The sequence below is a fragment of the Dasypus novemcinctus genome, chromosome 18 (genome assembly GCF_030445035.2).
Source record: "Dasypus novemcinctus isolate mDasNov1 chromosome 18, mDasNov1.1.hap2, whole genome shotgun sequence".
NCBI lineage: Eukaryota > Metazoa > Chordata > Mammalia > Cingulata > Dasypodidae > Dasypus > Dasypus novemcinctus.
In genome coordinates this window covers 55,740,486-55,766,317 of record NC_080690.1, presented here as the reverse complement: position 1 = coordinate 55,766,317, position 25,832 = coordinate 55,740,486, and the positions used below count along the sequence as shown (strand labels likewise).

General features: G+C 39.9%; 1 protein-coding gene and 1 pseudogene across 16 annotated transcripts in view; one reads left to right on the top strand and one right to left on the bottom strand.

Moving 5' to 3' along the window:
- Nucleotides 1–25,832, top strand: part of ZNF567 (zinc finger protein 567) — an 80,601-nt gene that overhangs the window by 9,305 nt on the left and 45,464 nt on the right. For 5 of the 16 annotated variants that reach the window (XM_071209530.1, XM_071209538.1, XM_071209540.1 and 2 more), the window contains exons 2-3: nucleotides 7,391–7,661; nucleotides 8,679–8,827. Coding sequence is in view for 3 of the 16 variants with exons in the window: in XM_071209534.1 (XP_071065635.1) it covers nucleotides 8,705–8,827 (123 nt within the window). In the remaining 13 variants the exon portion in view is untranslated. Of the gene's footprint in view, nucleotides 1–2,486; nucleotides 2,527–7,390; nucleotides 7,662–8,678; nucleotides 8,828–25,832 lie in introns of those variants that run through there. The other 11 variants (XM_023582634.3, XM_071209535.1, XM_071209531.1 and 8 more) reach the window with 4 other exon arrangements.
- On the bottom strand, nucleotides 22,915–23,985 carry LOC105747483 (zinc finger protein 639 pseudogene; annotated as a pseudogene).

The following is a 25,832-nucleotide window of genomic DNA, read 5'->3' as shown; positions in this document are numbered from 1 at the left end:
AATATATCATACCTGCATCACCACTTCCCCACAAGAATAATTTTTTTTTAATATTTTCAATTCAAGCTCATGGAACCCCTGAGTAAGACCCCTTGTCTATAATTTTCTTTTCTAGTAGTATCTTTTTTTTTTTTTAATTTCTCTCCCCTTCTCCCTCCCCCCAGTTGTCTGTTCTCTGTCCATTCACTGTGTGTTCTTCTGTGACCACTTCTATCCTTATCAGCGGCACCAGGAATCTGGGTTTCTTTTTGTTGCTTCATCTTGTTGTGTCAGCACTCCGTGTGTGCAGCGCCATTCTTGGGCAGGCTGCACTTTCTTTCGTGCTGGGCGGCTCTCATTACGGGGCACACTCCTTGCATGTGGGGCTCCCCTATGCTGGGGACACCCCTGTGTGGTACAGCCCTCCTTGTGCGCATCAGCATTGTGCATGGGCCAGCTCCACACAGGTCAAGGAGGCCTGGGATTTGAACCACAGACCTCCCATGTGGTAGGCGGACACCCTATCCATTGGGCCAAGTCCGCTTCCCTGTAGTATCTTTATATGCTTTTGATATTAGGGTGCTGTTGGATTAATAGAATGAGTTTGGTAGTGTTCTTTCCTCTTCAATTTTCTGAAAGAGCTTGAGCAAGATTGATATGAAAGATAGCCTTTGAATGATTTGTAGAATTCACCTGTGAAGCCATCTGGTACTGGGCTTTTCATCTTTGGGAGGTTTTTGATGACTGTTTCGATCTCTTGTGATTGGTTTGTTGAGGGTTTCTCTTCTAGGGTCTGTGTAGGTTGTTTGTGTGTTTCTAGAAATTTGTCCATCTCATCTACATTTTCTAGTTTCTTGGCATACAGTTGTTCATAATATCCTCTGATGATCTCTCTTATTTCTGTGGGTACACTGGTAATGTACCCCCCTCTCATTTCTGATGTTATTTGTCTTCTCTCTTTTTTTTCTTTGTCAGTTTAGCTAAGGGTTTGTCAATTTTGTTGATCTTAAAAACCAATTTTTGTTTTATTGATTCTATTTTTGTTATTGTTGTTGTTCCTGGTTTCATTTATTTCTGCTCTGCTCTTTACTATTTCTTTCCTTAGCTCTGTTTGTGATTAGTTTGCTGTTCTTTTTCTAGTTTCCCCAGGTATGCAGTTAGATCTTCAATTTTAGCTTTCTTTTTTTTAATGTAAGCATTGAGGAGTATACATTTCCCTCTCAGCACTGTCCCATAGATTTTGCACTGTCCTATAGATTTGATATGTTGTATTCTCATTTTCACTTGTCTAAAAATATTTACTGAATTCTCTTGCAATTTCTTTTTAAGATTTTATTTATTTCTCTCCCCTTCCCCCATTGTCTGCTCTCTGTGTCCATTCACTGTGTGTTCTTCTGCGTCCAATTACATTATTTGACAGCACTGGGAAACTGTGTCTCTTCTTTGTTGTGTCATCTTGCTGAGTCAGTTCTCCGTGAATTCAGTGCCACTCCTGGGCGGGCTGTGCTTTTTTCATGCAGGGTGGCTCTCCTAGCACGTGGGGCACCCCTACACAGGGGAACCCCTGTGTGGCATGGCACTCATTGCACACTTGCGCACGGCAGCACTGTGTGTGGGCCAGCTTTACGACACAGGTCAGGACACCCTGGGGATTGAATCCTGGACCCTCCATATAGTAGATGGACTTTTTATCAGTTGAGCCACATCCACTTCCCACAATTTCTTCTTTGACCCACTGATTATTTACACATGTGCTGTTTAATCTCCATATATTTAAGAATTTTCCCTTTTTCCATCCATTAATGATTTCCATCTTCTTCACTATGATTAGAGAAAGTATTTTGTATAATTTCAATGTTTTCAAATTTATTTAGTCCTTTCTTGTGACCCAACATATGGTCTATCCTGGAGAAAGATCCACAAGCACTTGAAAAGAATGTATATCCTCCTGTTTTGGGGTGTAAGGTTCTATAAATGTCTGTTGGGTCTAGTTCATTTATATTACTCAAGCTCTCTTTATTTATCCTCTGAACAGATGTTCCATCTAATACTGAAAGTAGTTTATGGAAGTCTCCAACTATTATTATAGAGGTATCTATTTCTCTCTTCAGTTTTGCCAGTGTGTGCCTTATGTATTTTGGTGCACTCAGGTTAGGTGCAAAAATATTTAGTTATTTCTTCTTGGTTAATTGCTCCTTTTATTAACATATAATGACCTTCTTGATCCCTTATAACAGTTTTGCATTTAAAATCTATTTTGTTCCATATTAGTCTCTCTACTCCAGATCCTTTTTGGTTACTATGTGCATGGAATATCTTTTTCTTCTAACCTTTCACTTTCAACCTGGTTATGTCCTTAGGTCTAAGGTGTGTCTCTTGTAGACAGCATATAGATGGATCATATTTTTAAATCCATTCTATTATTCTATGCGTTTTTAAAAAATGTACCCAGCCCTCCTCAGATGGTTCTCTCATCTGTCTGTTCATTGTTTGCTCGCCTTCTCCAGGAGGCACCGGGAACTGAAGGCAGGACCTCCCACATGAAAGGTGAGCGCCCAGTGGCCTGAGCCACATCCCCTCCCCATGGGCTGCGACATCTGCTGGCTTGTGGCATCTGCTCATTTAAGCATCTGTCGTTGTGGTGGGTGTGGCATCTAGCTTGTTGCAGTGGGTGCAGCATCTGCTTGGTGCGTAAGGAGTGGCTTCTGCTTGTTGAAGCACGTATGGCATCTGCTTGTCTTCTTTAGGAGGCACCAGTATGGCTTTTGATTGGGGAGTTCAAGCCATTAACATTCAATGTTATTCTGTAAAGGCATTACTTACTTTGTCCATTTTGTCCTTTGGCTTTCTGTTGTCATATCTTAGTATTGCCTGTCTTTTTACCTTTAATTTACCCTTCCTAATAATCTTCTATACTCTTCTCTAAGTGTCTCACCCTTGTTTTTTTCTTTCAGGCTATAGCACTCCCTTTAGCATCTCTTATAATTTTGGTCTATTAGTAGCATATCCTGTTTTTTGTTTGTCTGTGAAGACATTAAACTCACCCTCAAAAAATTTTTTTTTTGAGGTAGCAGGGTTGGGGATGTGCCTGGGACCTCACGTGTGGAAAGCCAGTGCTCAATCACTGAGCCACACTGGCTCCCCTGAGTTGTTGTTTTTTTTTGTTTGTTTGTTGTTTGTTTGTTTTAAGAGGCACCGGGAACCAAACCCAGAACTTTCCATGTGAAAAGCACGTGCTCAATCACTTGAGCCACATTCACTCCCTCATCCTCATTTTTGAAGGACAGTTTTGCTGGCAGTTTTTCTCTTTCAGTACCTTAAATACATCATACCACTCCTTGCTTCCATGTTTTCTGATAAGAGGTCGGCACTTAATCTTATTGAGGTTCCCTTGTATGTGATGCTTTGCTTTTCTCTTGCTGCTTTGAGAATTCTCTCTTTAGCTGATATTTGTCATTCTGAATAGTAGGTGTGTTGTAGTAGGTCTATTCTGATTGATTCTGTTTGGGTCCATTGTCCTTCTTGGATATTGATATTTATGTCTTCTATAAAGGTTGGAAGGTTTTCAGTCATTTCCTCAAATATTCTTTCTGCCCCTTTTCCATTCTCTCTTCCATCTGGGACACCGAAAACACATATGATTGTGTTTCATGTTGTCATTCAATTCCCTGAGACTCTGTTTCATTTTTTTACCATTCTTTTTTCTTCCATTTTCCTATCTTTTCCAGTTTGGATGTTCTGTTCTGGAAATCACTAATTCTACCTTTGAGCAATTCAAATCTGCTGTTATGTGCCTATAATACAAACATATATATTTTTTTAAGATTTATTTTATTTATCTCCCCTTCCCCCCCCACCCCCATCCCATTGTCTGCTCTCTTGTGTCTATTTCCTATATGTTCTTCTGTGTCCCCTTGCATTCTCGGCACATTTGGAATCTTTTTCTCTTTTTTGTTGCATCATCTTGCTGTGTCAGCTCTCCATGTGTGCAGTGCCACTCGTGGGTGGGCTGTGCTTCCAGGAGGCCCTGGGTTCAAACCCTGGACCTCCTATATGGTAGGCAGATGCTCTATCAGTTGAGCCACATCCGCTTCCACATCTGCTTCCCATCTAATACATATTTATATATATTTTTAAAATTTCTCTTCCCCCTCCCCAGTTGTCTGTTCTCTGTGTCTATTTGCTGCATGTTCTTCTTTGTCCGCTTCTGTTGTTGTCAGCGGCATGGGAATCTATGTTTCTTTTTGTTGTGTCATCTTGCTGAGTCAGCTCTCTGTGTGGAAGGTGCCATTCTTAGGGAGGCTGCACTTTCTTTCCCGCTGGGCAGCTCTCCTTACGGGGCACACTACTTGTGCATGGGGCTCCCCTATGCGGGGGACACCCCTGTGTGGCACAGCACTCCTTGCGCACATCAGCACTGCGCGTGGGCCAGCTCCACACTGGTCAAGGAGGCCCGGGGTTTGAACCGTGGACCTCCCATGTGGTAGACGGATGCCCTAACCACTGGGCCAAGTCCACTTCCCCTAATACATATATTTTTAAGGATACCAGGAATTGAACCTGGGAAGCAGGTGCTCAACTACTGAGCTACCTGCTCCCTATCTCTAATGTTTTATTTTTTTTGAGGTACCAGGGCCGAGGATCGAACTCTGGACCTCCTATGTGGGAAGCTGGCCCTCAACCCCTAGTGACATCAGTCCCCTGAGTTGGTTTTTCCATTTGTTTGCTTGCTGTTTGTTTTGTTTTTAGGAGGCATCAGGGACCAAACCCAGGATCTCCCAAGTGGGAAGCAGGTGCTCAATTGCTTGAGCCACATCTGCTCCCTCTAAAGTATTTCCTTTTTTTTTTTTAAGAAGTCTGATTTTTTTGTGGTTTTTTAAAAATTTATTTTAATTAATTAATTTATTTCTCTCCCCTTCCCCCCACTCCGGTTGTCTGTTCTCTGTGTCTATTTGCTGCGTCTTCTTCATCTGCTTTCTGTTGTTGTCAGTGGCACAGGAATCTGTGTTTCTTTTTGTTGCATCATCTTGTGTCAGCTCTCCATGTGGGCAGCGCCATTCCTGGGCAGCCTGCACTTTCTTTTGCGCTGGGTGGCTCTCCTTAGGGGGCGCACTTCTTGCACGTGGGGCTCCCCTAAGCAGGGAACACCCCTGCGTGGCATGGTACTCCTTGCGTGCATCAGCACTGTGCATGGGCCAGCTGCACACTGGTCAAGGAGGCCCAGGGTTTGAAATGCGGACCTCCCATGTGGTAGATGGACGCCCTAACCACTGGGCCAAGTCTGCCGCCCCCTCTAATGTTTTTTTTTTTTTTAAGATTTTATTTATTTATTTCTCTCCCCTCCCCCCCCACCCCAGTTGTTTGTTCTCTGTGTCTGTTTGCTGCGTCTTCTTTGTCCGCTTCTGTTCTTGTCAGTGGCACGGTAATCTGTGTTTCTTTTTGTTGCGTCATCTTGTGTCAGTTCTCCGTGTGTGCGGCACCATCTTGGGCAGGCTGCACTTTCTTTCGTGCTGGGCGACTCTCCTTATGGGGTGCACTCCTTGCTCATGGGGCTCCCCTACATGGGGGACACCCCTACGCGGGGGACACCCCTGTGTGGCACGGCACTCCTTGCACACATCAGCACTGCACATGGTCTAGCTCTACACAGGTCAAGGAGGCCGGGGGTTTGAACCATGGACCTCCCATGTAATCACTGGGCCAAGTCTGCCGCCCTGTTTTCTTTTTTTAAGGACACCATAATGGACTATCTTTGCAACTTTCTGTGACTCTATAATTATTTCAAATAAAAAGTTAAAAAAACAACACACCACAAAACACATTATCGAGATCATATCATACTAACAATTAGTAAATATGAAAATTCCTAAGTATCCTGAATGAACAATAGGAAGAAAATTATCTATAAACTAAAGTCTTCCATGGATTTCTTCATTCAATGGTTACTATATGGATTGTAACATAAGATGAATTAGATCCAAAAGAGAAATACGGCCTAAGTTTTTCTCTAAATGTATCAGTGAAAGTATGAATGAGAGACTTATTCTCCAAATCATAAAATGAAAGCTTTCCTAACTCATAGTCTAGAAAAATGCCTCCCTGTCTGGGTGTTATTAGGTTCATAGTACCAAAGGTGTAAGATCAGAGCTGGATTCTCCAGCAGCCATCTTTTGGGGATGGTGATATAATAGCATTTCTGCAGAAAGATTCATTATAGACACCTACAGCCCAATGCCCCTTGCCTCCTACTTCTGCCAATAATGTCGGCCACAAACAAATCCCTGAGAACTCAGAATAGATGGGAACAAAGTAAAGTTCTCAAGATTGTAAGGTGAGATCTAGTTCATCCTTCCTAATGTCACGCTCTATCTTCTGAGATAATGAGTTTCAGGTGGGCAGTTTCAGTATCTAGCATCAAATTTACCTTAAATATGTTGATCATTTTCCATAGGCTAAAATATTCTTCAAGAGGACTGATATATCTTTTCTGTAATTCATATAAAAAGACTGCTGGAGTGTTTAGGTTTTCATACTTGGTGTAGATACTTTCAATACCTGTAAATAAGTTGAGTTCTGACCTCACACACATTTCTGCTATTTCTCTCAGTAGATTTTTTAGGGTGAAAATATGCTCTAAGAATTTTACTTTGTTTTCCCTTAGCTTTTTTTCAGCATCCTTCCCTTCAATCTGTATTTCAGAAGTAATTGTATCTTGTTTTCCAAAAAAACTCTTAAATTGTTCAAAATCAGAGTACAATTCCTCCCTCTGATTTATTACCTTTCTCTTCAACTCAAGTACTTTTATTACTTGGATCACTAACTGCTTTTCTGCATTTTTAACACGCTTCTTTAGAGGCTCTATATAGCTTTTGTCTTCTTGTGCCTAGCTGCAGCTTGCTCCATGGGCATCAGGTGACGATCCCAGTGGTCAGAGGAAACCCTGCACTTAGGACACAATAGCTCAAGGTCTTTATCACAAAACTGGGCAAGGATCTGATTGTGTTTCTCACACAGGTGTTTCTCTTCCCTCAGTTTCCTTTTGCTTCTCCTGGTGGGAAGTTGCTTCACAATATTAGTCATATGACCTAACTGATAGTTCTTCTTGAAGTCCCTGTCAAAGCAGTGGTGGAGGCAGACAGGACAGGGGAGATATCCTGTAGATTTTCCCAGCACTGGGTGATGCAGGAGCAACAGAAGTTGTGGCCGCAATTAAGGGTCACTGGGTCCCTCAGGAAATCCAGACAGATGGAGCAGCTGGCCTCTGCCTGGAGGTCAGCCAGGGAAGCTGAAAAGGCCATTGTGCAACGAGGATTTCTATCTAAGGATACTGCCTTCAGAAATTCCTGTTTTTCTAGGAGCTAAGGAAAGTGCGAATCTTCTGACTCTTTACTCCTCACTGTTCTTCCTGAAGGTCAATATCTAGGAAGTTACAAGCTTCAGGTGTGCTTCTCTGCATCTTTCCTACTTCCCAGAAGTCTCTTCCAAGAGTAACCAAAATACACAGTCAAGCTAAGATGTCACTGCAGCATCTCCTCTTCCTTCTGATTTTCAGCCAAACTGAAGCACAGGTGGGCATCATGTGATTAATTAATGAGACATATTCCCAGTCTCCAAGTTGTTCCTGTGTCTCGTGCTGTGCTCAACTGTAGATGCTCTACTGGATGGTCGTGGCTCTGGGCCAGGTGAGAAACTGCCGTTATTTCCTTATGGCATGGGTGGTGCTGCTGGGCCCTCCTACCAGGGCAGATCTCAATGTCTTCTTAATCTCCTCTGTCTCTCTCATCATATTTTCCTTCAATTCTTTGAATTGATTTAGGAGATTTGTGTGATTACCACTGATTAGTTGTCTTAAATCCTGTATTTCATCAGGATATTTGTTTTTTTCTCTTTACTAGGCTATTTTCTTGTTTCCTAGTATGGCTTGTAATTTTTTGCTGATGTCTAAGCATCTAGATATATTGGTGAATTTACTCTGATGGGTACTTTCTCTTGCCTAGTGTTTAAAAAAAATTTTTTTTTTAATTTTATTTCCACAGTTCTGCTTTGATTTTTGTTCAACTTATTCTAAGTCTTTAAAATTGCTCTGATTAAGTTAACAAAATTGGGCCAGAGACTCACTAATGGGGAGCAGATTTTCTCCCAAAGATGGGCTAAAGAGAGACCTAAAAGCAGTTTTTCTCCCTGGAGTTTCCTAGCTGGCCAGCAGATGCACTCATCAGTGAACCTTTCCACAGAGGTGTTTCTTTCAATCTCCTCTTTCCCTTATTTCTGGTCTGGCCAGAGCCAGATTCAAAGCAGCCTCTGCTAACCGAATTCACTTAAGAGAAGCCCTCCAACTCATACTCCCTCTTCCCATGTAACTGCTGATAGGGAGGAAGATGTCTGTTCCCTTCTTAAGTCGGCCGCAGTGCACCAGGGATTTTATCCCAGCTTAATGTCTTGAGGGTAGAGGATGGGAGTCCTTCCCAGCCATAGGCGGTAGTGGTTAGTAACTAATATTTGTTATTTTGGGTTCATCTCTCTGTCCCTTGCCCTTCTGGGAGTTACACAGTACTGTCCTGGTCTGCTGACCCCCAAAGCAGGTCCCTCATACAACTTTGACCCTATCACCATTGTTTTTGTAAGAGTTGAGCCCTGCTTGCCTACTCCAATGCCATCTTCTGGGTGCTCCTCTCTTAGCATCATTATTTCTTTCCCAGGATTATAGTAACTGAAGAACCAAAAGATGTCTGTACTCCAACCCTTTGTGAAACAGAAGATCATCAAAAAGAGGACCAAGAAGTTCATCTGGCATCAGTCAGACCGATATGTCAAAATTAAGTGGAAACCCAGAGACACTGACAACAGGGTAAGAAGATTCAACTTTGGATGAATTGAATACTTTATTAATATGTACCAATAAAATAGATTTGTTTAAAAAAAAAAACACAAAAAACCAGAAAGCAAAAAACAAACAAAAAAATAAGATTCAAGGGCCAGATCTTGATGCCCAATGTTGGGTTAGTGTGGCAGTTTGCTTTATTGTGAATTCAAAAAAGTAATATTGGATTTTGTTTGTAAACTGATCTTTTCCTCTGGGCATATTAGATTATATTGGATTCATAGGTTTCCTTGATTTACCCCCTTTGATGGGTGGTGACTCACAGATAAAAGGCAGGGCAAAGGCCAGAGTTGAGGGCTTTTAATGTTGGACTTTTGATGTTGGAGTTTGATGCAGAAGTCTTTTTTTTTTCCCAGAGATTTATTTCTCTCGCCTTCCCCCCCATTGTCTGCTCTCTCTGTCCATTCACTGTGTGTTCTTCAGCGTCAGCTTGCATTATCAGGCGGCACTGAAATCTGCATTTCTTTTTTGCTGCATCATCTAGCTTGTCAGTTCTCCGTGTGTGCGGCACCCCTCCTGAGTGGGCTGTGCTTTTTTCACATGGGATGGCTCTCCTTGCAGGGTGTACACCTTGCACATGGGGGACCCCTCTGCGGGGCATCCCTGTGTGGCAGGGTACTCCTTGTGTACAGCAGCACTGTGTGTGGGCTAGCTTACTACACGGGTCAGGAGGCCTTGGGGATCGAACTGTGGACCCTCCATGTGGTAGACGGATGCTCTATCAGTTGAGCCACATCCACTTCCTGATGCTGAAGTCTTAAGCTGAAGCCCCAGGGAGAGAGACAGAGCTGTTCACCTGATAGTCTACTGCTGACCTTGTGGAGAGAGGCAAAGCCTAGAGAGCCTCATAGTCTACAGCTGTCCTTGTGGAGAAAACAGAGGCTCTGAGCCCAGAGGAACCCAGGAAGTCTGAGCTCTCACAGATGTTAGCAGCCATCTTGCTCCAACACATGAAAACAGACTTTGGTGAGGGAAGTGACATGCTTTATGGCCTAGCCCAAATAAATAGCTTTTATAAAAACCAACCAATTTCTGGTATTTTGTATCAGCACCCCTTTGGCTGACTAATACAGTTAGTTATGAGCAACAAGAAAACAAAGCACATGCTGCTCAGTGGGTTCTGAAATTACCTGGTCCACAATAGGAAGCAGCTGGAAGTACTGTTCAAAGGCAACAAATCTTACTGTGCCATGATTGCCTACAGTGTTTCTTTCAAGAATCCCAAAGCCATCATGGAAAGAGCCAGTCCAATTGGCCACCAGAGTCACCATTTCCAATATTCTGCTGTGCAGAAGAGAGAGAGAGAGAGAGAAAGAAAGAAAGAACAGTTCACCTGCAAGTTTTATTTGTGTTAAATAAAACCATAAAACGGGAGCAGGTATAGATCAATGGTTGAGTGCCTGCTTTGCACACATGAGGTCCTGGGTTCAATCCCTGCTACCTTCTAAAACAACAACAGGGAGGCAGATGTGGCTCAAATGATAAGGCCTCCACCTACCATATGGGAGCCGAGTGCCCATGTGGGTGCCTGCATGGTGAGCCAAGTGCCCACTTGGCAAACTGAGTGCCCACATGATGAGCCGAGTGCCTGCATGGTGAGCCAGTGCCTGCGCAGCAAGCCAGCGCCTGCTTGGTTAGCCGAGTGCATGCACAGCAAGCTGAGTACCCACACAGTGAGCCAATGCCCCCACAAGTGAGTCATCAGCAAGATGATGATGCAACAAAAGAGGGACGAGGGGTAGAGCCAAGATGAAGCACAGCAGAGACCAGGAACTGAGGTGACGCAACTGACAGGAACCTCTCTCCACATCAGACGTCCCCAGGATTGAATTCTGGTGAATCCTAAAGGAGAAAGACAAGAAGAGAAAACAAAAAGAGAAATAGAGGGAAACGGACTTGGCCCAGTGGTTAGGGCGTCCGTCTACCACATGGGAGGTCCGCGGCTCAAACCCCGGGCCTCCTTGACCCGTGTGGAGCTGGCCCATGCGCAGTGCTGATGCGGGCAAGGAGTGCCGTGCCACGCAGGGGTGTCCCCCACATAGGGGAGCCCCATGTGCAAGGAGTGCACCCCGTAAGGAGAGCCACCCAGCGCGAAAGAAAGCGCAGCCTGCCTAAGAATGGTGCCGCCCACATGGAGAGCTGACACAACAAGATGACGCAACCAAAAGAAACACAGATTCCCATGCCGCTGACAACAACAGAAGTGGACAAAGAAACAAGACGCAACAAATAGACACAGAGAACAGACAACCGGGGGAGGGGGGGAAATTAAATAAATAAATCTTTAAAAAAAGAGAGAGAGAGAAATAGATACAGAAGATCACACAGCAAATAGACACAGACAGCAAAGAAAGAGCAGGGTGGGGGGAGGGGGAAAAACAGATAAAACTAAATAAATAAATAAATAAAACAAAAAATTACAAAACATCCGCCAAACAACAACAATAAAATCTTCCCACAAAGAAAATTCCAGGTGCAGATAGCCTCATTGGTAAATGGTAACAAAACATGAGGAAAAGACTAACAAATGTATATAATTTAAGAAAATAGGGGAAAACAATTCTCAACTTGTTCTAATTTTAATTTTAATACTAAATTTTATATTTTAATTTTAATACTAATATATTTTTTAGTATTTTTAATACTAAATTTATTTTTATACTAATAATTTTAATATTAAATTTTAATACTAAATTTTAATTTTAATACTAAAACCTGAGAAGAATATCAAACAAAATACAGACAGCACACTTGGTGGTCCCAGGATCTGTCCCTTCCTTCAACAGTGTTTGGAGGTTACTGATCCAGGGACCACCCCTCTCTTCAGCTTCCAACCACCCCCCAACTTCCTCTCCAGTTGCAATCTCCAGGACCATCTCTGCCATCCCCAGCTTCTAGGACAAGCTAACACAGATTTCTGTGGTTAGCTACTCATTGTCAACCAATCACAAGCCCCCACATCCATCAGAATTATTTTGCCAGTGTGAATGCCTCCATCAACTGTCTAGTCAACCTGCATCTGCAGGCCTGCTACACCTGTCTCTCTCTGGGCTTTTATTTCAACCCTGATGATGTGGCTCTGGAGGGCATAGACCACTTCTTTGGCAAGTTGGTGAAGGGGAACAAAGGCAGTGAGCATCTCTTGAAGATGCAAAACTAGTGTAATGGCCATGTCCTCTTTCAGGACATACAGAAGCTATCCTGACATGAGTAGGGTAAAACCCTGCATATCATGGAAGCTACCATTGAGGGCAAGCATGCAAAAGTTTGGCTCTCAGAACTGGCCACCTCCGAGGTCTGAGGCACGAAATATGCCTCCCTTGGTTGGCCCCTCGGGACAAGGTATGCACCTACGCCTCCCCGCAGGGGAAACTCACGCAAGCCCCCTCACACCACCTCTGTCTGGGCCAATCTCAGGGCCTCCTACCTCGTAAAGACACGCCTGCTCTCTTCCACCTATCAGCGAGCTATCCAGCTCAGCCCTCTCAAATTTAAGCTCTCCCTAGTAACTACTGACCAGCCTAGTAGACAAGTTCTGCTTCTATGCCCTTATAAGGTAACAACAGCTAATCTAGCCTATCAGAACCCAATCACCCTCCACCAATCCCCTCTCTTCATACTCTATAAAACTGCTTGTACTTCCTCAATAAAGTAGACTTGCGCCATCTGCCTCGTCTCCGCAGTTGTCCTTCGAGTCACTGTGCGTCCTCTCACGCCTGCGCCTCCCCACCCCGAGCCCCCTGTCTAGAGAAGCGGGGGCTCCTCACCTCAGTGCCACCCACATAAAGAGCTGACACAACAAGATGACACAACAAAGAGAAAACACAGATTCCTGTGCTGCTGACAACAACAGAAATGGACAAAAAGACGCAGCAAATAGACACAGAGAACAGACAACTGGGGTGCAGGTGGAAGGGGAGAGAAATAAATAAATAAATAAATAAATCTTAAAAAATAAAAAAAAACCCGGGGATTTTCTTTAAAAAAAAAAGAACCTTTTCAGCATTCCAGAAGACTCCCTCATGTGTCTTCCCAATTGATGCCCCTAAAAGTTAACCATTATTTTGATCTCTATCACAAGAGATTGGTTTTGTCTGTTTTTGAACTTAACATACATAGACTCATACAGTGTGTATTCTTGTGTCTGGCTTCTTTTACCCAAAATGTCTGTAAGAGTCTCTGTTGTTTTTAGCATAGGTGTATTATCATTATTATATTAAATTATCTGAATATATCATAATTTATTTATCCAGTCTCCTGTGATGGACATTTTGGTTGTTTTCAGTTTTGGTATTTTATGAATAAAGCTTAGAACATTCTTGTATTAGTCTTTTGATATGCATATGCACTCAGTTCTGTTGGTTCTAAGTACCCCAAAGTAGAATTGCTGGGTCATAAAGTACATGTATGTTTAACTTTAATAGCTATTGCAAAATAGTTTTTGAAAGTGGATGTTCCTTTTTACACTCCCATCTATAGTATATGAGAGTTCTAATTGTTCCATGTCACCAACATCTATTGTCATGCAAATTAATTTTAGCCATTCTAGGGTGTGCGAGGTGGTACATTGTAGGTTCACTTTGCATTTTTCTTATGACTAATGATGCTGAGTTCCTTTTCCTGTGCTTATTGGTTCATGCCTCTGAAACCTAGATTTTATTACCCTGAGTAAAATCTGAACATGGGAAATACATTTTTAAAACCCAAAAAACAGAAGATACTTTCTGCGAATTGTCTGTTTAAATCTTTTGTCCAGTTTTAAAAATGGGGTTGTTTTTATTATTTTAGAAATTTATCTGATATTCTGAATACTTGTTATGTATTGTGATATTTTTTCAAGTGTTTATTTCTTCCATTTTCTTAGAGGTATCTTTTGATGAAGAGAAATTTTAAATTTTGATTAAATACACTTTACCCATTTTTTTACTTCTATGTTAGTTGATTTTTGTATCCTTTCTAAGAAAATTTTGCCTGCCCAACAGTTGAAATAATATTCTCCTGTGTTCTAGTTTGTTTGTATTGCTTTATTTCTTAAACTGGCTGGTGGGATCACAAGTATCTATCATTTTAAGTCTTTTCATAATACAAAATATACTTTAAAATTTATCATGAGGGAAATGGATGTGGCTCAACCAATTGGGCTCCCATCTACCATAAAGCAGGTCCAGGGTTCAATGCCTAGGGCCTCCTGGTGAGGGCAAGCTGGCCCACATGGAGTGCCGGCCCATGCGGGAAAGCAGCTCCACGCAGGAGTGCCAGCCGACGTGGAGAGCTGGCACAGCAAGGTGACACAACAAGAGATAACAGAGGAGAGAAAATAAGAAGACATAGCTGAACAGGGATTTGAGGTGGTGCAAGAGAGTAATTGCCTCTCTTCCAGTCTGAAAGGTCCCAGGATCAGTTCCCGGAGCTGCCTAATGAGAATACAAGTAGACACAGAAGAACACACAGCGAATAGACACGGAGAGCCAACAATGGTGGGGGAATAGAGGAGGGGGCAGAAAAATAAATCTTTTTAAAAAAATTATCTTGAGATAAAATTCACATACCATAAAATCTACCATTTTAAAGTATACAGTTCATTGGTTTTTAGCGTATTCACAAGATTGTACAACAATCACCACAGTCTAATTCCAAAATATTTTTATCACCTCTAAAAGAAACCCCATACCCTTTAGCATTCATGACCCCAGGCTTCCCTCCCCCTTTTACCTTTTACTTCTAGAGTTAGACCATAGACCTAGTTGTAAAAGTTATCTTAATTTTGTGTATAGTGTGAGATATGGAATGACTTGCATTTTTCCTTATATGTATCCAGTTATTCTAGTGCCTTTTGTTGAAAAGACTCCTTTCCTCATTGAACTGCACTGGCACCTTTGTGAAAAATCAATTGAGCACATATGGGTGGGTCTGTCTCTGCACTCTATTTTGATTTATTGACCTATATGTTTGTTCTTATGCTAATCCCACAATGTCTTGGTTACCATAACTTTATAGTGAGTCTTCAAATCAGACACTATAAATTCTCCAAATTTGCTTTATTGTTTTGGCTCTTTTGGTCTTTTGTAGCTCTATAAAATTTTATTTATTTATTTTTTAAAAGATTTATTTATTTATTTATCTCCCCCCCCCCCACCCCGTCTGTTCTCTGTGTCTATTTGCTGCGTCTTTGTCCACTTCTGTTGTTGTCAGCGGCACGGGAATCTGTGTTCTTTTTGTTGCATCATCTTGCTGTGTCAGCTCTCCGTTTGTGCAGCACCATTCTTGGGCAAGCTGCACTTTCTTTCGCACTGGGTGGCTCTCCTTACAGGGTGCACTCCTTGCGCGTGGGGCTCCCCTACGCGGGGGACACCCCTGTGTGGCACGGCACTCCTTGCACACATCAGCACTCCTTGCGCGCATCAGCACTGTGCATGGGCCAGCTCCACACGGGTCAAGGAGGCCTGGAGTTTGAACTGCGGACCTCCCATGTGGTAGACGGACGCCCTAACCACTGGGCCAAGTCTGCTTCCCTCTATAAAATTTTAGAATTAAGTTGTCCACTTCTATAAACAGCTAGGATTTTGATGAAATTGCATTGCATCTATAGGTCATTTTGGAGAATTGATGTCTTGGCAATATTGTGGTCTCTCAATCCTTTTATTTCTCTTTTTTTTTTTAGGTCTTTAATTTCTTTCAGGAATGTTTTGTAGTTTTCAGTGTAGAAATCCTGCATATTTTCCCTTTCACTCAGCTTGACAAACCTTTTCTGTAAATAGCTAGATAGTAAATATTTTCGGCTTTGCAGGCTATGCTTTCCCTGACATGACTATTTACCCTGAAGTGTGAAAGCAACCATGGACAATATTGAAACAAATATACCAATAAAACTTTATTTACAAAAACAAGCTACTGGTGGGATTGGGCCCCCATACAGTACTTTGCTGACCCTTGCTTCAAATTATTCCTAAGTACTTTTTAATTAAGCTTTTAATTTTGAGATAATTTAGTTCCTCTAGAATAGTAAGAAATTATACACAAAGATGTTTTATATTCTTTACTCCATTTCTTCCAGTGGTAACATCTTGCAAAATTATAGTACAATATCACAAACAAAATATTAAAATTGATACAAGACAGAACATTTTGATTACTACAAGGACCCTTGTATTACCCTTTTATGTACTCTGTTCCTGCCCCACACCCTCCTTAAGCCCTGGCAACCAATAATCTGTTCTCCATTTCTATAATTTTGTATTTCAAAAACATGAAATAACATTATGATTATACTAAAAGCCACTGATTTTATACACTTTGAATAGATTGTAGGGTATGTGAATATATCTCAATAAAAATGGTTTAATTAGTGGTTATGTAGGGCTTGGGAAGGCATGCTAAGGGTTGTAGAGTTTTTCTTTTTGGAGTAATGAAATAGTTCTAAAAATTTTTGTGATGATGAATGTACAACATTGTGATTATACTAAAAGCCATTGATTATATACCTCAGATAGAGCATATGGTATGTGAATATATCTCAATAAAACTGCCAAATAAATAAATAAATGTGTAAGAATAGCCAGAAATAGCAGCTATGTAGAGCAGGAGAATCAGAGATTGAGAGGTGAAGAATTTTCTTGTTTATCAGTTTTTTGTTAATTATTATTATTGAAATAATGAAAATGCTCTAATAATGATTGAAGTGATGAATGTACAACTATGTGATTATATCAAATACCACTGGTTGTACACTTTGGATTGTTTTATTTATATGTATCAATAAAAACTGATTTGTTAAAAAACTTTAAAAACTGTGATATAAATGGAATCATCATTCATACAGTATGTAACATACTGTTCATACTACTTTAGTTTCTTTCACTCAGCATAATTCTCTGGAGATTTATTAAGGTTATTGTATGCATCAACAGTTCCTTTCTTTTTTATTGTTAAGTAGTATTCTATTGTATAACATACTGTAGTTTATTTCATCATTCACTGCCTGTAGGATATCTGGGTTATTTCCACTTTTTGGCTAATAGAAAGAAAGCTGTTATGTATGTTAAAATTCTATCTGAGTAAATGAGTAGTTGGTCTATGTTGGAGTTTTCTGTATGGAGTTTGTATTACTTTTTTTCAACTGCCCTGTAACTTTGAAATTACTTCAAAAAATATATCTCTCTATATAAAAGACAAAGCTGCTATAAACATTCCTGTATGGAATTTTATGTGAACATAAGTTCTTTTCTGTGGGATAAATGTGAAGAAGAGTGCAAATGCTGGGTGATAGGGTAGTTGACTGTTTAGCTTTTTAGGAAACTGCAAACTGATTTCTAGAGTGACTATACCATTTAAATTTCAGACAGCAATGTATGAGTGACCTAGTTTCTCTGCATCCTTGCCATCATTTTTGTTGTCCTTATTTTTTAATTTTAGCAATTCTGATAGGTATGTAGTGATATCTCATTGTGGTTTTAATTTACAGTTCTCTCATGGCTAATAATGTTGACTATCTTTCCATGTACATATTTGTCATCTTTATATCTGCTTCAGGAAATGTCTGTTTATGTATTTTGCCCATTTCCTAATTGGATTATTTATTTATTTATTGCTATTGAATTTTGAGAATTGGTTATACATTCTAGATACTAGTCCTTTGTTGGATATGTAATTTTCAAAAGTTTTCTTCCAGCTTATAGATTGTTTTATTTTTTCATACTTTAAATATGGTCTTTCAAAGAGCAAAGATTTTAAAATTTTGATGAAGTCATTTTATCAATTGCTGCTTTTATGTATAGTGCTTTTGGTGTCAAGTCTAAAAAATAAGAACTCTTTGCCTAGCCCTAAATCCTAAATATTTTCTCCTATTTTGTTCCTAAAAGTTTTATAGTTTTACATTTTACATTTAAGTCTGTGATCCATTTGGAAGTAATCATTTATTTGCCAAGGTTTATTTATTTGTCTAGTTGATCCAGAAACATATGTTGAAAAGACTATTTTTCCTTGAAATACTTTTCTACCCTTGCCAAAGAACATTTGGTTGTATTTCTATGGGTCTACTTCTGGATTCTTTGTTATGCTGATTTATATATCTATCCATCTGTCCAAACCATACAATATTGATTACTCTAACTACATAATCTTTAAATGAGATAGTCTGATTCCTTCTACTTTATTTTTTTCTTTTTCAATATTTTAGCTATTCTAAGTTATTTTACCTTTCCTATTAGTTTTAGAATAATCTTTTCTATGTCTAGGAAAAAAGTATGCTGGGGGAGAAAGTTAGCAAGATGGTGGAGCAAGAAGTTCTAAAATCCTGTTGCCCAAAAGTGACTTAAAATAACAAGCAGAAACAGGTAAACCCAATTTCCTCAGGACTCCAGAAATCTGTGAAAAGTTTACAGCAACCAAGCAAATGCTGAACCAAGAAAAGGCAAAGTAAAAATGGTAGAAAAATCTCATAGCACCTCTGCTGGCCCTTCCTCACTCCTCTCCCAGCTCAGTATGGAGCTGGCCTGCACTTCCTGTGCAGATCCAGTCCCTGTTCAGGAGAGAGCAGAGTGACCCTTGTGTATATATGGGATGCAGGTATATCTGTACCAGTCTATCAAGTGGTATCATAAAGGACTGAACTGGGACACATTCTTCTGGCTCATTATCCCAGAACTTAATTTGCACGTGGAAGTAACTTGCTGGGCAGTTGAAGCACTGTAAGAAAACAATCAAATCATAGCTGCCTGGGGCAAAGGATTGCCATGTTTAAGATATATAATATAGTGCTCAGGACTTGGCAGAGGGTCTATTTCCTGGAAGAAGATATGCATTCAGATCTGTATAAACAGGGGTATTCCTAAGCCCATAAACCAATATCCAGAATAAGAGGCATGCTCAAAAAAGATGGGAAAGGACACTGTGCTTTCACCTCAGGCTGTTCATTAGGCTCATTGTTAGGCTGGTTAAGCTTTGATGGAGAGTACTTGCACAGGCCAGTGTGCAAAGCCTGGAAAAGGTGTTTTCTGTTTCTCATTTTCTCTCTTTTTCTTAGTTCCTGACATTAATGGAAACCTCAGTCACAACACTTGAAAATGCCTGCCATGCAACAAAATATTAAAGACATAAAAATAAACAAGAAACAATGGCCCTTCAAAGGAACAAGATAAAGAATCAGAAACCATGGGCAAGGGAGTCCAGTCTTTCTATATACCAAACAAATATATATTTTTTTAATTCATTTATTTACCCCTGAGATGGCTCCCTTGTCTGTCTGCTCACTGTGTCTGCTCGTTGTGTCCATTCATTGTCTGCTCGTATTCTTTAGGAAGCACTGGGAACCAAACCCAGTATCTCCCAGGTGGGAGGCAGGAGCCCAACTGCTTGAGCCACATCTGCTCCCCATTCATTGTTCATTGTGTCTGCTCACTTGTCAGCTTGTTGTATCTGCTTGTCTTCTTTAGGGGGCACCAGGAACTGAACCTGGGACCTCCCATGTGGGAGCCAGTACCCAACTTCTTAAGTTGCCTACTCCCCTAGACAAACACTTTTTAAAAACTGTCTTAAATAAAGAGCTAAAGGAAAACATGGACAAAGAACAAAAAAAAATCAGGAAAATGATATATGAGCAAAATGAAAATTTCAATAGATAGAAATCATAAAAAGGAACCAATGAGAGCTGAAGACCACGATAACTGAAATAAAAATTCCAAGGAGGAGTTCAACACAGGACCAGAGCTAGAATAAGAATCAGTGAACTTGAAAACAATTGAAATTATTAATTCTGAGGAGCATAAAAAAAAAGAATGCAGAGAAGTGAACAGAGCCGTAAGAGTCTTGTGGGATATACCATCAAGTATACTAACTCATACATTATGGGCGTTCCAGGGAAAGAAGAAGGAGAGAATGGGGCAGAAAAAATATTTTAAGTAATAATAGCTGAAACTTCCAAATTTAGCATGCACATGAATATATAATCCAAAAAGCCTGACAAACTCAAAACAGGAGAAACTAAAAAAAGGTCCACACCAAGACACAAGATCAAACTGCCAAATGAAACAGCCACAAGAGAGAAGCAACACAGAAGTGGCTCAAGCAGTTGGGCTCCCATCTACCATATAGGAGGTCCAGGGTTCAATGCCCAGAGCCTCCTGTGAGGGCAAGCTGGCCCACGTGGTGAGCTGGCCCACACAAAGTGCCGGCCCATGTGGGAGTGCTGGCCAATGCAGAGAGCTGGCCCAACAAGATGATGTAAAAAAAGAGACACAGAGAAGAGACAATAAGAGACATAGCAGAACAGGGAGCTAAGGTGGCACAAGAGAATGATCACCTCTATCCCATTCCGGAAGGTCCAGGATTGGTTCCCAAAGCTACCTAATGAGAATACAAGCAGACACAGAAGAACACAGCAAATGGACACAGAGAGCAGACAATGAGTTGGAAAGGGGAAAATAAATAAATCTTTAAGAAAATAATAAAAACAAAAATAAAAATGATGAATAGATTATACATTCCCAGATAAACAAATGCTGAAGGAATTCATCACCACTATTATTTACCCTACAAGAAATGCTGGGGATTGGATGTGGCTCAAGCAGTTGAGCACCTGCCTCCCACATGGGAGGTCCCAGGTCCAATTGCCAGCACCTCCTAAAGAAGACAAACAACAAGCAGACATTGAGCAAAAACAATGAGCAGAAAATGAACAAAAAAAACCAGCAAACACAATCAGCAAACAGATGAGGGCACCATCTAGTGGGGGAGGAAAAATGCTAAAGGGAGTTCTCGTTGAAAAAAGGACACTAGACAGTAGATATCAGCTAAATGTAATAAAGAGCTCCAGGAAAGATAACTACATGGGTAAATGTAAATGCCAGTATTTTTGCATTTTTGGTTTGTAATGCCACTTTTTACTTTTTGCAGGATCTAAAATGCAAAGAATAAAAATAATGATAAATTTATGTTTTTGGACACACAATGTTTAAAGATGTAATTTGTGACAAGAATAACATAAAAGTGGAGGGAAGGAGAAATATAGAAACATAGCTTGTGCATTGAAATTAAGTTGGTGTGGCAGTTTAATATTACTGATGAATTCCAAAAATAAATATTGGATTATGCTTGTAATATGATCTGTACCTGGGCATGACTGAGTTATGATTAGGGCATTGAGTCCCCACCCCTTATTGGAGACTCACGGATAAAAGGATTGGAGAAGAACAGAGTTGAGGGTTTCTGATGTTGGAGTTTGATGCTGAAGACTTAAGCTGGAGCCCTGAGAAGTAAACTCCCAGAAGAAAGAGAAGCCAGCCCCGGAAGAAAGGAACCTTGGACCCAGAGAAGAACAAGCCCCAGGAACATAGGAACCCAGGAAGCCTGAACCTTCACAGATGCCGGCAGCCATCTTGCTCCAAATAGACTTTGGTGAGGGAAGTAACTTACGGCCTGGTATGTGTAAGCTTCTTCCACAAATAAATACCCTCTATAAAAACCAACCAATTTCTGGTATTTTGCATCAGCATCCCTTTGGCTGACTAATACAGTTGGTAACAAATCAGATGAAATTTTCATAAATTTAGGGTGTTAAATATAAGGTCCATGGTAACCACAAAGAAAATATCTGAAATATATGCACAGAAGGAATTCTAAATTGTTTGCTATAAAAGATAAACTAAATACAGAAGTAAGGAACTGAGGTGGCACAAGTGACAGGGAACCTCTCTCCACATCAGAAGTCCCCAGGTTCGAATCCCAGTGAATCCTAGAGGAGAAAAATGAGAAGAGAAGACAAAAAAAAAAAAAAAGAGAGAGAAATAGATACAGAAGATCACATAGCAAATGGACACAGACAGCAAAAACAAAAACAAACAAACAAAAAAACCAGAAGTAATCAGTGATGGAAGAATTGAGGGAGAAAAAAAGGGTAAGACTTATAAAAATCAAATCACAAAATGGTAGAAGAAAGTCCTTCATTATCAGTAACTTTAAATGTAACTATATTAAATTCTCTGTCAAAAGGCAGAGAATGGCGGAATTTTTAAAAAAGTATGACCCAACTATATGCTGTTTATAAGATACCTTAAATCCCAAAACACAAGAAGGTTGAAATTGAAATGATAGGAAAAAATGTTCCACGCAAATAGTAATAAAAAGAGAACAGGGTGTCAATGCTATTATCAGTCATAACAGATTTCAAGTCAAAAGCTGTTAAAAGGGACAAAGAAGAACACTATATATTGATAGAAGGGGTCTGTTCATCAAGGAGATATAACTGTTATAAACTATCTGCACCTAATAAGATCCCAAAATATATGAAGCAAATATTGACTGACTTAAAGGGGGCAATAGATGGTTCTACATTAACAATAAAGACTTCAATACAGTAAGAACAAGGATGAACAAGGATGAATCTTTAAAAACAGATTAGTTAGGCAGAAAATATTGCATACTCTTATGATTTCCTATTTATATGAAAAGTTTAGAAAAGGCAAAGCTACAGTCATAAAAAACATCAGTTATAGACTATGGCTTCAGTTGGGTGGAGATTGACTATAAAGAAAATTTGAAGATATTGGGCTCTAAACATGACTGTGGTGATGGCTATATAATGACATACATTTCAAATCAGAACACTTAAAATATATGAATTTTATGCATATAACATATACCATATAAAGCTGTAAAAAGAGTTTCCCCTCTGTTGATACAATGGTTGCTATACACTGGCTTTTCCTTCAACAATATCCATTGTACACCTACTGTGTGCTGAGCAACCTTCCATCTATCATGACATGAAGTCTGTTTCAAAGTTCATCAACTCCATAGGCACTTAGAGCCGGTGGTGGAATACCTCAGCATTTCTCTCTTGTAGTTTGTCAAAAGTCTGAATGTTGCTTACTCTACCCGCTTCCTCCTCTCATGTATCTTCTTTATGCATGACCTGCATAAGTTAGCCTCTCCAAGCCCCAACTTTGTCTTTATGAAGTGCAGATAATAATAGAGCCAATCTCTAATGGTATTATGAAAACCAAGTTAACTATTGCAGGTTTTTAGAACAAAGTCTGGCACATAATAAACTCTGTATGAATTTACATTGAATAAAACAACACTGAAAAAAAAAGGCTCCAATAGACCACTTTTATTAATGTATATAAAGCTAGACATAAGATCAGTAAACAACTAGAGGACTTGAATAATACTATAAACCAACTTGACAAACATACATAGATCACTGTAATAACAGCAGAATACATTCTTCTCGAGTGCATATAAATCAAGTACCGTTCATTGCATCTGTGCTCCTGGAAACATAAGCAGAGTTCACTGCTTGAGGAGAACTGTACATCACACTGTTCAAACCAGTAGAGGTGATCACTAAAATGGGTATCTGCAATGTGCTGGCTAATGTTCTCAAAATTCACTGTCTTATAATCACAGTATTTACAAATTAGGGATTGTCCTCATGTAGTTTGGTATGTGCATTTAGAAGCATGTTAGTAGATAAACTTTCCTTGCATACTTGACACACATTTGAATCAGTACACTTATGCTTCAGGATCATATGTTGCTTTAAATCAGAAAAATATTTGCTATTGAACTCAAAAATTTCACATTTATAGAGGCCACTGCTCTTGGGTCTCAGTAAAGGCCATTTTTGCTAGGCAGTCATATTCAAAGCTTGGCTTTTGTTAAGAATTTTATTAATACAAAACTTAGGTGGTGATTCTTCATCAGTTTGGTCCTGGAGGATCTCAGAAGAATTGTTTTCTCTTTCTGTCTTCAGCAGTCTGAACTTATATAGGACTCTTGAGTTTGTTGGTTGACATATTCAGGTGAGTCACACTCTTTCTCATAAATTTGAGTATCTGAAGATTTTTTCTGTAGAAAAGGCAGTATGATCTAGAATTCTAAGTACAGGACTGGGAACCAGGTACTTTTCATTTCAGTTTCTGGCTTTGATTCCATCTGTAAATTTTAGCAAGTCATTATCAGAATCATTTTTGTTGTCAAAATATTTTAAGTTTGGCTGTCTCATAGAACAGACACTAGAACAATAATCAGAAAAAGTTCCATTGAATCCATCTGCAATTGTTTATTCCAGAGGAATCTGAATAACAAGGGTATAAAATCTTCCTTTTTCTTTTTTGAGGATATTCATTTGTATATTTTTAATTTGATACTGTTCTCAATAATCAAGTGAGGAAAAATGAATTACAGGGAAATTTCCACAGACCAGTCCCTCTGGGCCCATCCAGCCTGCTTAGGGGCCTGCCGAGGCAGAGGAATTGCTCTGGCCCTAGTGCTCCCTGTTACTTTGCCAGGTGGGCCCCTCTCCCTTCTGTGCACTCCATGTCTGCCTGCCAGGCCCTGTGGCCCTCTAGGGATTTAACTAAGGATGTGAAAGACTTGTATATGGAAAAAAATATATCACTGAAATTGAAGACCTAAATAAACAGAAAGACATCCCATATTCATTATTTGGAAGATTTAATATTAAGATGTCAAAACTACCCAAAGCAGACTACATATTCAGAGCACTCTCAATCAAAATTCCAAGTCGTCTTTGCAGAAAAGGAAAAGTCAATCTTCAAATTCATAAGGAATTGCAAGGGGCCCTAAATAACCAAAACAATCATGAAAAAAAGAGCAAAGCTGGAGGATTCACACTTCCCAATTTCAAAACTTACTACAAAGCTATAGTAAATAAAACAATGTGGTAATCAGAGATAAGCCCTCACATCTATGGTCAATTGGTTTGACAAGGGTGCCAAATCCACTAAATAGGGGGATGAATAGTTTCTTCAACAAATAGTGCTGGGAAAACTGGATATCTACATGCAAAGGAATGAAAGTGGACCCCTACCTCACACTATATACAAAAATTAACACAAAATAGATCAAGAATCTAAATAAAAATCCTACAAGAAAACATAGGGGAAAATCTTAAAGGCCTTGTATTTGACAATGGATTTTTAGATGTGACATCAAGTGCAGGAAGAATAAAAGAAAAAAAGTGGATAACCTGGACTACATCAAAATTTTAAAATATGCATCAAAGGACATTATCAAGGTATGGAAAAGAATATCTACAGAGTGGGAGAAAACATCTGGAAATCATATATCTGATAAAGGTTTAATATCTAGGATATATAAAGAACTCTTATAAATCAACAACAAAAAGAAAAACCAATTTAAAAATTGGCAATGGATTTGAATGGACATTTAAAAATATATATATACAATGTTCAATAAACTTATGAAAAAATGGCTGAAACATTAGCCATTGGGAAATGCAAATCAAAACCACAATAAGGTATCATTTGACATCAACTAGGATAGCCATTACTGAAAAGATGAAAAATACCAAGTGTTGGCAATGATGTGAAGAAATTGGAACTCTTATTTATACATTACTGGTGGGAATGTAAAATGGTGCAGCTGTTGTGGAAAACAGTTTTGCAGTGCCTCAAAAAGTTAAAAATAGAATTATCACATGACCTGACAATTCTTTCAGGTATATAACCCCTGTAGCAGTGATATTATTGGTGAATTCCAAAAAGAAATCTTGGATTATGTTTGTAAACTGTCTTTTCCTCTGGGCATATTAGGTTATATTGGATTCAGAGGTTTACTTGATTAAATAATGATTAAGGCTTTGATTGGGCCATGTCAGTAGGATGTTGCATCCCTGCCCCCTTGGTGGGCGGGGACTCACAGAGAAAATGATATGATAGGAGGGTTAGTTGGAGTTTTTGAGCTAGAGCCTCGGGAAGCAAGCACACAGAAGAGCTTGGTCGTGAGGAAAGAGAAAAGGCCCCGGGAAGAGAAACAAGCTGTTTGCCTTATAGTCTACAGCTGGCCTTGTGAAGATTAACAGAGGAGCTGAGCCCAGAGGGAAACCAGCCCAGGGAGGAGAGGAGCACAGGAAGCCTGAACCCTGGCAAATGTCAGCAGCCATCTTACCCCAATGCATGGCAATAGACTTTGGTGAGGGAAGTAACTTATG